Source organism: Salvelinus namaycush, chromosome 34 (genome assembly GCF_016432855.1).
Source record: "Salvelinus namaycush isolate Seneca chromosome 34, SaNama_1.0, whole genome shotgun sequence".
Classification (NCBI taxonomy): Eukaryota; Metazoa; Chordata; class Actinopteri; order Salmoniformes; family Salmonidae; genus Salvelinus; species Salvelinus namaycush.
In genome coordinates, this window is record NC_052340.1 from 40395519 (window position 1) to 40410425 (window position 14907).

At 43.7% G+C, this 14907-nt stretch overlaps 1 protein-coding gene across 2 annotated transcripts in view; it reads right to left on the bottom strand.

The window, feature by feature from the left end:
• The window catches only part of wdr62 (WD repeat domain 62), a 66326-nt gene that overhangs the window by 48839 nt on the left and 2580 nt on the right, over positions 1-14907 (bottom strand). For both annotated transcript variants that reach the window (XM_038973598.1, XM_038973597.1), the window contains exons 4-7: positions 13575-13632; positions 5954-6124; positions 3705-3842; positions 3399-3581 (exon numbers count right to left, since the gene is read on the bottom strand). In XM_038973598.1, coding sequence (XP_038829526.1) covers positions 3399-3581; positions 3705-3842; positions 5954-6124; positions 13575-13632 — 550 coding nt within the window. The remainder of the gene's footprint in view (positions 1-3398; positions 3582-3704; positions 3843-5953; positions 6125-13574; positions 13633-14907) is intronic.

Below are 14907 nucleotides of genomic sequence, written 5' to 3' on the forward strand. Positions count from 1 at the left end.
CGTGGGAGTTTCCAAAATCCGGGGAAAAAGCACAAAGCAAGTATTCAGAACCCATTCCCTTTCCCACATGTTGTTACGTTACAGCCCTAGTCTAAAATGGATTACATTATTGTTTCCCCTCATCTACACACAATATCCAATAATGACAAAGCAAAAACAGGTTCAGACATTTTTTGCTAATTTATTTGAAAAAAATTACAGAAATACCTTATTTACATAAGTATTCAGACCCTTTGCTATGAGAATCTAAATTTAGCTCAGGTGCATCCTGTTTCCATTGATCATCCTTGAGATGTTTCTTCAACTTCATTGGAGTCCACCTGTGGTAAATTCAATTGATTGGACATGATTTGGAAAGGCACACACCTGTCTATATAAAGGTCCCACAGTTGACAGTGTATGTCAGAACAAAAACCAAGCCATGAGGTCGAAGGAATTGTCCATTATATTCTCTGAATGCCAAGCGTCACATCTGGAGGAAACCTGGCACCATCCCTACGGTGAAGCATGGTGGTGGCAGCATCATACTGTGGGGATGTTTTTCAGCGGCAGGGACTGGGAGACTAGTCAGGATCGAGGGAAAGATGAACGGAGAAAAGTACAGAGAGATCCTTGACGAAGTCCTGAGCGCTCAAAAACCTGTTTTTGCTTCGTCATTATGGGGTATTACGTGTAGATTGATGAGGGGTAAAACAATTTAATCCATTTTAGAATAAGGCTGTAATGTAAGAAGTCAATGGGTCTGAATACTTTAGGAATGCACTGTATGTATGCCTGTATATAATCTTCACATCTCTAAATCATTGTAATGTGGTTAAAATTAATCTAAATGATAATAAATTCAAATCTAAAAAAGATCAAATTCAACAGAGCTTTTAGATCATGAGCTATGAAAACACACTACAGCAGAGACTGATATTACCGGCCGCAATTGAAAACGGTGAAAATCTGTGTGGAGGCAGAGACACAGAAACACACATCAGCACCTTTAATCAGAGTACGCTGCTGAACAACGTATTGCTAGCAATCAAGAGGAAACGGACTGAACGAACCAAACATTACCCAGCTTACGCTCTCAAAATAGATGAACGTTTGCTGTGAGGGCTGAGATGCCAAACGCATTGACTTTTGTTCTCTCTACATGTCGGGGGGGCGCTATTCCCGAGGACATAAATGCTCCGTCTCACGATTCCCGAGCAAAAAAAAAACGTCACACGGGATGGTTCCGTGTGCCAATACTGAATACTATGACGATTTTCCATTTCACACCGAGGCTTGGAGGTTGTAAAGATGTTTTCGCATTAAGAGGAGGAAGTGTTGTCCTTACCAAGCATGCAGGAGAAATACAAAATCATTCTACAGATGTGTGACCGAATCAGGTGGATTGAAAGGAAAGAATTTTTAAAAAAGCGAACCGTGCCACATTCCCTCGGCTGTTCTGACAGAAAACAGCATCAGAAAGTGTCCGACACGAGTGACGACTGTTCACCTCCGACGCTTGGCAGAGCACTTCGAGACCTACTTCCCAAATCCGGTTGACTGTGATCCTGGCTCAGTTGACATGCCCGCAAGTGAAATCCAGCAGCTGATTGAGCTGACACGTCTGCATTATTCGGGTCACAACGCATTCGCGGGTCACTAGGGAGAAGTTTAGGTTCCTAGATCAAAGGGAGCACCCTGCCGTCTCCCCCTCTGAGCATTAAAGCCGCATTCAAAACAACTGGAAACGGGGGGGGGGGAAATGAGCTCTGACCGGGAAAAATCTATTTAAACGATCGTCCAACCTGGGAACTCTGGCCTCTTTCTAGAGCTCTGACTTTCTGCCCTGAAGATCACTGGATGTTATGATTTGACCTCGTATTTTTCAGTTTCCAAGTTGTCTTGAAAGCACCATAAAACTCATGGTACCCTTCTCCAGCTCTGATCTGTGTGAAGCTGGATTCTCGTCTGCATTGAAACCAAATATCCAACCAGGTTAGATGTGACAGCAGAGACGAGGGTCTGCTGCACTGTTGACCACGCCTCCTAGACTTTGAGACGCAACACACATCAAGCCACACCCATCTCATTAGTGGTGGTGAGATAATGTCTCTTATGTCAGACTCATTTGACTGTCATCATAGTCCCACATTAAAAGAATGGGATGGTGAGTTGAGAAGACAATCATAAATACTGTTGTAATGTTTTTTAATTGACTGCCATAGCCCGCCCGCCCCCCCCCCCCACCAAAACAAGTTACCTTTTGGATGTTCGTTTTCTTTCTCTCACATAGTTGGGGTTGCGAGAATTTTCAGATATCAAAATAGGGACAGAGAGAGGGTCAGGGGTTAGGTAGGGTCAGGGGTTAGGTAGGGTCGGGGGCTAGGTAGGGTCGGGGGTTAGGTAGGGTCGGGGGTTAGGTAGGGTCGGGGGTTAGGTAGGGTCGGGGGCTAGGTAGGGTCGGGGGCTAGGTAGGGTCAGGGGTTAGGTAGGGTCAGGGGTTAGGTAGGGTCAGGGGTTAGGTAGGGTCGGGGGTTAGGTAAGGTCGGGGGCTAGGTAGGGTCGGGGGTTAGGTAGGGTCAGGGGTTAGGTAGGGTCAGGGGTTAGGTAGGGTCAGGGGTTAGGTAGGGTCAGGGGTTAGGTAGGGTCAGGGGTTAGGTGTTAGGTAGGGTCAGGGGTTAGGTGTTAGGTAGGGTCAGGGGTTAGGTGTTAGGTAGGGTCAGGGGTTAGGTGTTAGGTGGGGTTAGGTAGGGTCGGGGGTTAGGTAGGGTCAGGGGCTAGGTAGGGTCGGGGGCTAGGTAGGGTCGGGGGTTAGGTAGGGTCGGGGGTTAGGTAGGGTCGGGGGTTAGGTAGGGTCGGGGGTTAGGTAGGGTCAGGGGTTAGGTAGGGTCGGGGGTTAGGTAGGGTCAGGTGTTAGGTAGGGTCAGGGGTTAGGTGTTAGGTAGGGTCAGGGGTCAGGGGTTAGGTAGGGTCAGGGGTTAGGTAGGGTCAGGGGTTAGGTAGGGTCAGGGGTTAGGTAGGGTCAGGGGTTAGGTAGGGTCAGGGGTTAGGTAGGGTCAGGGGTTAGGTAGGGTCAGGGGTTAGGTAGGGTCAGGGGTTAGGTAGGGTCAGGGGTTAGGTAGGGTCAGGGGTTAGGTAGGGTCAGGGGTTAGGTAGGGTCAGGGGTTAGGTAGGGTCAGGGGTTAGGTAGGGTCAGGTAGGGTCAGGGGTTAGGTAGGGTCAGGGGTTAGGTAGGGTCAGGGGTTAGGTAGGGTCAGGGGTTAGGTAGGGTCAGGGGTTAGGTAGGGTCAGGTAGGGTCAGGGGTTAGGTAGGGTCAGGGGTTAGGTAGGGTCAGGGGTTAGGTAGGGTCAGGGGTTAGGTAGGGTCAGGTAGGGTCAGGGGTTAGGTAGGGTCAGGGGTTAGGTCGGGTCATACTGACCTTGAGGTCCACCCAGGCATCCAGCATCCTCCTGCTGTTGAACTGACACAGCAGGCCAGAGGAAGTGATGCAATAGGTGCTGCTGGCCATGTTGCCCCGCCCACACGACAGACCACAGAACATGCTGTTCCTCTGATCCCCTAGCAATCCCGATCGGCCAATCAGAGGCACCGTGCTGTTCACCTGGGGGGGGGGGGGCCATAGTAAACATCCAGAATCAAACCCGTTACTCAGACGCACTTGTACACATGGATGGAGAACAAACAATACGGCATATAAAATACGTAATAATAACAATGTCCTGACCCGTCTTTCTTTAGAGGCGTCTAGGTACCAGAACTTGACGTGTCGGTTTCCTGCCGTGACGAAGTAGCTGTTGTCTTCGGAGAACGAGACGGACAGAACTCTGCTAGACACCTTGTTGGACGCTATCACCGTCCCCTTCTACAAAAACACACTCAGGACAAGAGGGAGAACAAAAATCAGAGATATTTTTCTGTTTCACAGAGTTCGGGTTATTTTAAGTAACACAGGGATTTCTGTGGCCTCTAGTGGACGGCCTTTGACCAGACTGCTGTCAGAACAGATAACAGGATGTTGTTGTTGATGTTGTTGTTGTGCTGAACAGGATGTTGTTGTTGATGTTGTTGTTGTGCAGAACAGGATGTTGTTGTTGTGCAGAACAGGATGTTGTTGTTGATGTTGTTGTTGTGCAGAACAGGATGTTGTTGTTGTGCTGAACAGGATGTTGTTGATGTTGTTGTTGTTGTGCTGAACAGGATGTTGTTGTTGATGTTGTTGTTGTGCAGAACAGGATGTTGTTGTTGTGCAGAACAGGATGTTGTTGTTGATGTTGTTGTTGTGCAGAACAGGATGTTGTTGTGCAGAACAGGATGTTGTTGTTGATGTTGTTGTTGTGCAGAACAGGATGTTGTTGTTGATGTTGTTGTTGTGCAGAACAGGATGTTGTTGTTGATGTTGTTGTTGTGCTGAACAGGATGTTGTTGTTGATGTTGTTGTTGTGCAGAACAGGATGTTGTTGTTGATGTTGTTGTTGTGCAGAACAGGATGTTGTTGTTGATGTTGTTGTTGTGCTGAACAGGATGTTGTTGTTGATGTTGTTGTTGTGCAGAACAGGATGTTGTTGTTGTGCAGAACAGGATGTTGTTGTTGTGCAGAACAGGATGTTGTTGTTGTGCAGAACAGGATGTTGTTGTTGATGTTGTTGTTGTGCAGAACAGGATGTTGTTGTTGATGTTGTTGTTGTGCAGAACAGGATGTTGTTGTTGATGTTGTTGTTGTGCTGAACAGGATGTTGTTGTTGATGTTGTTGTTGTGCAGAACAGGATGTTGTTGTTGATGTTGTTGTTGTGCTGAACAGGATGTTGTTGTTGTGCTGAACAGGATGTTGTTGTTGATGTTGTTGTTGTGCTGAACAGGATGTTGTTGTTGTGCAGAACAGGATGTTGTTGTTGATGTTGTTGTTGTGCTGAACAGGATGTTGTTGTTGATGTTGTTGTGCTGAACAGGATGTTGTTGTTGTGCAGAACAGGATGTTGTTGTTGATGTTGTTGTTGTGCTGAACAGGATGTTGTTGTTGATGTTGTTGTTGTTGTGCTGAACAGGATGTTGTTGTTGATGTTGTTGTTGTGCAGAACAGGATGTTGTTGTTGTGCAGAACAGGATGTTGTTGTTGATGTTGTTGTTGTGCTGAACAGGATGTTGTTGTTGATGTTGTTGTTGTGCAGAACAGGATGTTGTTGTTGATGTTGTTGTTGTGCTGAACAGGATGTTGTTGTTGATGTTGTTGTTGTGCTGAACAGGATGTTGTTGTTGATGTTGTTGTTGTGCTGAACAGGATGTTGTTGTTGTGCAGAACAGGATGTTGTTGTTGTGCAGAACAGGATGTTGTTGTTGTGCTGAACAGGATGTTGTTGTTGATGTTGTTGTTGTGCTGAACAGGATGTTGTTGTTGATGTTGTTGTTGTGCAGAACAGGATGTTGTTGTTGTGCAGAACAGGATGTTGTTGTTGATGTTGTTGTGCTGAACAGGATGTTGTTGTTGATGTTGTTGTGCTGAACAGGATGTTGTTGTTGATGTTGTTGTTGTGCAGAACAGGATGTTGTTGTTGTGCAGAACAGGATGTTGTTGTTGATGTTGTTGTTGTGCAGAACAGGATGTTGTTGTTGTGCTGAACAGGATGTTGTGCAGAACGTTTGGACTAACATTACTCAGTCTGGACACCCTTCAACAAGTTAGCAGACAGATAAAATGACGGGACATAAAAGTACAGGCTCTGGGATTCCCTGCCCAAGAAGCCACAGCCATACCCCCTAACCCCAGTACTATCCTCCAGACTGAAGCCACAGCCATACCCCCTAACCCCAGTACTGTCCAGCCAGCAGAGTAGACATCCTGGGAATCCAAATTTCAGCAGTTGCCTGGTGCAATGGAACCAATGTATTGGATAGGAAAAGTGCAACTCTACACCTCTGGCACTTAACAGGCTCAAGTCTCAAAGAAAAAACAAACAAACCCAGGTCTTTTAACTTACCCTCCACTCCCAGACGCTGACGGTCATATCGTGCTGGTAGCCTACTGACACGATGTAGCTGCTGTTGGTTGAGAAGGCCACACAGGCCACCCCGTACTTATGGCACTGTACCTCTGCCACCTGGGCCTGCTCGACCACGTCCCAAACCCGCACACAGGGCATGTGACCACTCTGCAGAGACAGAAACATCCAGTCAATGATTGGAGTAGAAACAAAGGGAGAGCCCCAGCCGAGGGGGGGGGGGGTGAAGCTGAATGCCATGGCAGTTGGGCTGACAGTTTGAGTTGAAACCAGAGCATTCGAGAAACTGTTGAGTCAGCGCTATGGAAACAATTAACCTCCAAAATAAGAAACGGTAAAGTTATGTCAACATTGGGTGTTAAAAGCAAGAGTTTGCTGGTTCAAATCCCAGAGCCGACTAGGTGAAAAACCTGTCGATGTGCCCTTGAGCAAGGCACTTAAACCCTAATTGCTCCTGTAAGTCGCTCTGGATAAGAGCATCTGCAAAATTATATACATATTCAAATTCAAATGGTTTGTCAATGAACGGGGGAGAAATGTAAAGCAGATCAGAGAAGTTTAGAGCTTGGAGTAGATTACACGAGCAGGTCTTTGCCCACACAAGGAGGTGAGGCGCTGACTAATCATAGCTCACCAAGGAGCTGTACATCTTTGTTGCAAAAACAAACTAAAAATACATTTTTACTTCTTCAGGACTGAGGAACAAGCCGGGACATGACACATAGCTGCCTCAGATAATTATATGCTTCCTTTAAAAAAAAGAAGAAGAGAGGTGCAATACGCAAAAAACGCCCGCATATTCCTGGTTACTAAAACTCTACGCTTAAGGGAAGCACATAGATCAGAATTTGATCGGGTCGCCTAAAATATTACAATGCAGCATTAAGAACTCATTAATATAGTTCCTTTAAAAAGGACAATACCACCACTTTAAAACAAGTTCTTACGCTTTTAGTATACAAAAATATTAAAAAAACACCTGCTCTTTCCATGACAGACTAAACAGGTGAACACCTGTGAAATGATCCCTTATCCACTTCGGTCAGTGTCGATGATTTAGAGGAGACAGGTTAAAGAAGGATTTTCTAAGACTTAAAACAATTGAGATATGGATTGTGTAGGTGTGCCATTCAGAGGCGGCAGGGTAGCCTAGTGGTTCGAGCATTCGAACTTGTAACCGAAAGGTTGCAAGATCGAATCCCCGAGCTGACAAGGTAAAAAATCTGTCGTTCTGCCCCTGAACAAGGCAGTTAACCCACTGTTCCTAGGACGTCAGTGAAAATAAGAATTTGTTCTTAACTGACTTGCCTAGTTAAATAAAGGTTTAAAAAAATAAAGAGGGTGAACGGGCAAAACAAATGATAGTAGGTGCCTGGCGCACCGGTTCAAGAGTGTCAAGAACTGCAACGCTGCTGGGGTTTTCCACGCGTAACAGTTTCCTGTGAGTATCAAGATTGGTCCATCACCCAAAGGACATCCAGCCAACTAGACACAACTGTGGGAAGCGTTGAAAGAGTCCGAAGAGTTGAAAATATGATGGAAACACACTTAACATTAGATTTTTTTATTCTGAACATTAAAACGTAAGCCAAAAAGTACAGTTAGCTACGGTAACTATCTGCAACAAGTCAGTTTGGTGCAAATACACCAATGGTGGGGACATTTGCATATTTATTTATTTTTTGTCATAAAAATCTGTCACCAATTGGATGGAAGCCTTAAGTACTGTCACCAATCAACTGCAACTACACTCAAAAAATAATTATAATTTAGATGCTAACTAGCTACGCTAACCATAACACGGTTACTGTGTGTAGTTAGCATGCTAGATCGAGAGCTAATGTTACGTCTCAAATAATAGTGTTTGCAACAATAAAAAAAAAATTGGCGCTAACATTTAGCAATGCTAGCTAGCTAAGTAACTAAACCGGCTGCATCTGAAAATAAAGTGTTTCCAATGATAAGACAAATACAGCCTCAGCGACTGTCGCAAGCAACTATCCAACACTGGAGGCTTATTAGAACTAAGAAAAAGTATGACGTTTACAAGTTATTCAATACGAAAATACAGGCTATTTGGAAAAGACACAACGGCTGTGTCAGAATATAAACGTCAGTCGGTACACACTCTTTTTCTAAAACACTTCGACACAAAGTGATTTTCATAGCAGGTTAGGAGAGCATTTTTCGCTAACCGGAACAGTAATTATTTTTTTTATTAACCTTAGTCTCCTAACCTGCTAAGTTAATTATCCTTAACCTGCTGCGTAAGTTCTCCTAACCTGCTACGAAAAAGTCACTACGGTATCGAAGTGGCATGAAAATAGTTATTCTCAAGTCGGTCAGTGATGGCGAGAGTGGTTTTGCTGAATGGAATCATGGGAGTTTGAGCTTTGAACAGAAAAAATATTGGAGTAAGCTGATAAATATCATTCTAAAAAGGTTTTGAAGCATCTATTTAAAATCATTTCCCGATGTTATTAGACAAAGACAACCAGAACATATACAGTGAATTCAGAAAGTATTCAGACCCCTTGACTTTTTACACATTTCGTTACGTTAAAGCCTTATTCTAAAATGGATTGAATTGTTTTTACCCCCTCACCAATCTACACACAATATCCCACAATGACAAAGGCAAAAAAAAAAAAAAATGAAATTTTGCTAACATATCAAAAAAAAAAAAAAAAAAGGACATTAACATAAGTATTCTGACCCTTTACTCAGTGACCATCGAGTTTCTTGGTCACCTCCCTGACCAAGGCGATTGCTCAGTTTGGCCGGGCGGCCATCTCTAGGAAGAGTCTTGGTGGTTCCAAACTTCTTTTTAAAAAAGGCTCCCGAGTGGCACAGCGGTCTTAGGCACTGCATCTCAGTGCTAGAGGCGTCACTACTATAAGGTTTCTCTCCTGCATTTTCCCCTCGCAAGATTACTGTTAATACATCATGTTTTAAATTAGAACACTGTAATTATGCTTTTGTGCTGTTTTGTTTAAAAAAAAAAAAAACACTTGAAATAACTCAATTAAATAGTAGCTTTGCTTAACCTAGCCATAGCTCAAAATGACAGTAACAGGGTAGAACTCCAACCGTTACTCTGTGCCAAGTCTGCCATTTTAACCCACTAGAGAGGAGGCAAGAGTGGGGTCTTCTGTTGGGTGTAAGCATGCTTGAATAAAACAACCTAGTTTCCACACAATAAAGTCAATTTGTAAAGCAAAGACTGGTTCGATTCCAGTCTGTATCACAACCGGCAGTGATTGGGAGTCCCATAGGGCGGCGCACATTTGACCCAGCGTCGTCCGGCTTAGGGTTTGACCGGGTTAGGCCGTCATTGTAAATAAGAATTTGTTCTTAACTGACTTGTTTAAGTTACAAAAAAAAGGTTAGATTAAAAAGATGTAAGAAATTTTTAAAAATGTAAGAAATAAAAAGAATAATGGAGGCCACTGTGTTCTTGGAACTTCAATGCTGCAGAAATGTTTTGCTAGCCTTCCCCAGATCTGTGACTCGACACAATCCTGTCTTGGAGCTCTATGGACAATTCCTTCCACCTCATGGCTTGGTTTTTGCTCTGAAATGCACGGTCAACTGCCTTTCCAAATCATGTCCAATCAATTGAATTTACCACAGGTAGACTCCAATCAAGTTGTAGAAACATCTCAAGGATGATCAATGGAAAGAGGATGCATCTGAGCTCAATTTTGATTCTCATTGAAAAGGGTCTGAATACTTATGTAAATAAGGTATGTTTAAAAAAATGTATAAATTCAAATATATATATATTTTTTAAACTGTTTCACTGTCATTATAGGGTATTGTGAGTAGACTATTATTTATTTATTCCATTTTAGAATAAGGCCGTAACGTAACAGAATGTGGAAAAAGTTCAAGGGGTCTGAATACTTTCTGAATGCACTGTATAGCAGGGAGTTACAATATGATCAGAAAATTAGACAGGTTATATAGAGAGCTGAAAATACCTGTTCATTTTTTTTGTATTAAATCATCACAGGGATCCTACTGGAAAATGTCACAGAGAAGCAGTCTCCGGTTTAGCTCACCACTAAACAGTCAATAGACATGAAATTACACTAAAACTGTGTATGACCTCACTAAATATTTCATAACAAAAAATGTTAAAACCGTCCCAGATATTGACAGGGTTCCTTTAAGAACCGTCCCAGATATTAACAGGGTTCCTTTAAGAACCGTCCCAGATATTAACAGGGTTCCTTTAAGAACCGTCCCAGATATTAACAGGGTTCCTTTAAGAACCGTCCCAGATATTGACAGGGTTCCTTTAAGAACCGTCCCAGATATTGACAGGGTTCCTTTATTAAGAACCGTCCCAGATATTGACAGGGTTCCTTTAAGAACCGTCCCAGATATTAACAGGGTTCCTTTAAGAACCGTCCCAGATATTGACAGGGTTCCTTTAAGAACCGTCCCAGATATTGACAGGGTTCCTTTATTAAGAACCGTCCCAGATATTAACAGGGTTCCTTTAAGAACCGTCCCAGATATTAACAGGGTTCCTTTAAGAACCGTCCCAGATATTAACAGGGTTCCGTTAAGAACCGTCCCAGATATTGACAGGGTTCCTTTATTAAGAACTTTTCCAGATATTAACAGGGTTCCGTTAAGAACCGTCCCAGATATTAACAGGGTTCCTTTATTATTAAGACCCGTCCCAGATATTGACAGGGTTCCTTTATTAAGAACTTTTCCAGATATTAACAGGGTTCCTTTAAGAACCGTCCCAGATATTGACAGGGTTCCTTTAAGAACCGTCCCAGATATTAACAGGGTTCCTTTAAGAACCGTCCCAGATATTGACAGGGTTCCTTTATTAAGAACTTTTCCAGATATTAACAGGCTTCCTTTAAGAACCGTCCCAGATATTAACAGGGTTCCTTTAAGAACCGTCCCAGATATTAACAGGCTTCCTTTAAGAACCGTCCCAGATATTAACAGGGTTCCTTTAAGAACCGTCCCAGATATTAACAGGCTTCCTTTAAGAACCGTCCCAGATATTGACAGGGTTCCTTTAAGAACCGTCCCAGATATTGACAGGGTTCCTTTAAGAACCGTCCCAGATATTGACAGGGTTCCTTTATTAAGAACCGTCCCAGATATTAACAGGGTTCCTTTAAGAACCGTCCCAGATATTAACAGGGTTCCTTTAAGAACCGTCCCAGATATTAACAGAGTTCCTTTAAGACCCGTTCCAAATATTAACAGGGTTCCTTTAAGAACCGTCCCAGATATTAACAGGGTTCCTTTAAGACCCGTTCCAAATATTAACAGGGTTCCGTTAAGAACCGTCCCAGATATTGACAGGGTTCCTTTATTAAGAACCGTCCCAGATATTGACAGGGTTCCTTTAAGAACCGTCCCAGATATTGACAGGGTTCCTTTATTAAGAACCGTCCCAGATATTGACAGGGTTCCTTTATTAAGAACCGTCCCAGATATTGACAGGGTTCCTTTATTAAGAACCGTCCCAGATATTAACAGGGTTCCTTTATTAAGAACCGTCCCAGATATTGACAGGGTTCCTTTATTAAGAACCGTCCCAGATATTGACAGGGTTCCTTTAAGAACCGTCCCAAATATTAACAGGGTTCCTTTATTAAGAACCGTCCCAGATATTGACAGGGTTCCTTTATTAAGAACCGTCCCAGATATTGACAGGGTTCCTTTAAGAACCGTCCCAGATATTGACAGGGTTCCTTTAAGAAGCGTCCCAGATATTGACAGGGTTCCTTTAAGAAGCGTCCCAGATATTAACAGGGTTCCTTTAAGAACCGTCCCAGATATTGACAGGGTTCCTTTAAGAACCGTCCCAGATATTGACAGGGTTCCTTTAAGAACCGTCCCAGATATTGACAGGGTTCCTTTAAGAACCGTCCCAGATATTGACAGGGTTCCTTTAAGAACCGTCCCAGATATTGACAGGGTTCCTTTAAGAACCGTCCCAGATATTGACAGGGTTCCTTTAAGAACCGTCCCAGATATTAACAGGGTTCCTTTAAGAACCGTCCCAGATATTAACAGGGTTCCTTTAAGAACCGTCCCAGATATTAACAGGGTTCCTTTAAGAACCGTCCCAGATATTAACAGGGTTCCTTTAAGAACCGTCCCAGATATTAACAGGGTTCCTTTAAGAACCGTCCCAGATATTGACAGGGTTCCTTTAAGAACCGTCCCAGATATTGACAGGGTTCCTTTAAGAACCGTCCCAGATATTAACAGGGTTCCTTTAAGAACCGTCCCAGATATTGACAGGGTTCCTTTAAGAACCGTCCCAGATATTGACAGGGTTCCTTTAAGAACCGTCCCAGATATTGACAGGGTTCCTTTAAGAACCGTCCCAGATATTGACAGGGTTCCTTTATTAAGAACCGTCCCAGATATTGACAGGGTTCCTTTATTAAGAACCATCCCAGATATTGACAGGGTTCCTTTAAGAACCGTCCCAGATATTGACAGGGTTCCTTTAAGAACCACCACAGATATTGACAGGGTTCCTTTAAGAACCGTCCCAGATATTGACAGGGTTCCTTTAAGAACCGTCCCAGATATTGACAGGGTTCCTTTATTAAGAACCATCCCAGATATTGACAGGGTTCCTTTAAGAAGCGTCCCAGATATTGACAGGGTTCCTTTAAGAACCGTCCCAGATATTGACAGGGTTCCTTTAAGAACCGTCCCAGATATTGACAGGGTTCCTTTAAGAACCGTCCCAGATATTGACAGGGTTCCTTTAAGAACCGTCCCAGATATTGACAGGGTTCCTTTAAGAACCGTCCCAGATATTGACAGGGTTCCTTTAAGAACCGTCCCAGATATTGACAGGGTTCCTTTAAGAACCGTCCCAGATATTGACAGGGTTCCTTTAAGAACCGTCCCAGATATTGACAGGGTTCCTTTATTAAGAACCGTCCCAGATATTGACAGGGTTCCTTTATTAAGAACCATCCCAGATATTGACAGGGTTCCTTTAAGAACCGTCCCAGATATTGACAGGGTTCCTTTAAGAACCACCACAGATATTGACAGGGTTCCTTTAAGAACCGTCCCAGATATTGACAGGGTTCCTTTAAGAACCGTCCCAGATATTGACAGGGTTCCTTTAAGAACCGTCCCAGATATTGACAGGGTTCCTTTAAGAACCGTCCCAGATATTGACAGGGTTCCTTTAAGAACCGTGGAAGAAGCCTGCTGATCATAACAGATTGTAAAACAACTGTAGGCTACACTCCCTGTCACCACGGCAACAGTACAGTCAACTCGAGAGCAGTCAACCATAGACCAATGAGGGCAAGACAGGAGGCTTGTATATCACTTACTGTGACAATAAGTAGAATTTACAGCATGACCAGGTCTCTAGCAGCACAACAGCTTTTATATAACCATCAAACAACTAGTACACTCCCTGTACACACACACACACACACACACACACACACACACACACACACACACACACACACACACGTCTGTCGTCTCACTGACTATTATACAAATACAGCAAAGTGCATATACACACCAACCAACATCTTTTGCTTCTTCCGGAACATTTCCAAACACTTACCTCACCAGTGACCAAATACTTTCCATCCTGAGAGAAGGCCAAGGCAGTGATGGTTTTTCTGGGAAACACAAACAGACAAGCGAATTAATGAGAGAGCAGAGGCAGAGGAGAAAGCTGAGGCTGGGCTCACATTAGGGAGAACATTTTACTCAGCAGCAATCTGAAAGGGGATTTAAACCCAAGTTTAAAGGTTCAGACATTTTAACTCTGGGAGTTTCCCCTTGACATATGCATGTAAGCTTCGCACTTTAACTGTTTTATGACCTCCTAGAGAACAGTGAAAGTTATGTTAGCCTGAACCCTTTAATGTAACGTAGCTATAAAATGTGACATTTTAACTTCATTACTGCCACTCCACATACACTGTTGAAACATAACATCAACAACAGAATGCAGCATGTTCTAGTCTGCGGAAGGGTAACAGTGAGACTGTACCGTCCAACAACGTGTAGACCAGTATGGATCCACATATCGGTATTGTTTTTTTTTACAAAACCGTCATTAACAATATTTTTTATTAAACTAGGCAAGTCAGTTAAGAACAAGTTCTTATTTACAATGAGGAGGCCTACCAGGGAATGGTGGGTTAACTGCCTTGTTCAGGGGGCAGAACGACAGATTTGTACGTTGTCAGCTCGGGGATTCGATCTAGCAACCTTTCGGTTACTGGTCCGGCGCTCTAACCACCAGGCTACCCGCCTCCTCTAACCACCAGGCTACCCGCCTCCTCTAACCACCAGGCTACCCGCCTCCTCTAACCACCAGGCTACCCGCCTCCTCTAACCACCAGGCTACCCGCCTCCTCTAACCACCAGGCTACCCGCCTCCTCTAACCACCAGGCTACCCGCCTCCTCTAACCACCAGCCTACCCGCCTCCTCTAACCACCAGCCTACCCGCCTCCTCTAACCACTAGGCTACCCTGCCGCCCCCAGGCCCACTCTAATAATTGTTAGTGCTAAATGAAATGACAAGTTCTACAAATTGGACTACTTCACTGTCAGTTTTATCCAAGTTTGGTTGAGAATACAACCATAAGAATATAATTAATGTGATGCCATTCTACAGTCAAGCACAAATTATATAAAACCATACTGAATAACTTTTACTATTCAGAAACATAAAAAAAACAATTTAGAAAAATATCGCCCAGCCCTATAATGTACTACACATTATCTCTGTCTACCAAGTCTGTCTGGAGTCACCATGAAGAGACTGAGCAATCCCCTCCTGAGGACAGACGACTCGATCAATGTGATGGATTGTGGAAGTTGCAGATGTGTGCGCACTACTAAACAGGGCGAGGACATATCTAATGTGTACTTATCGGGAAT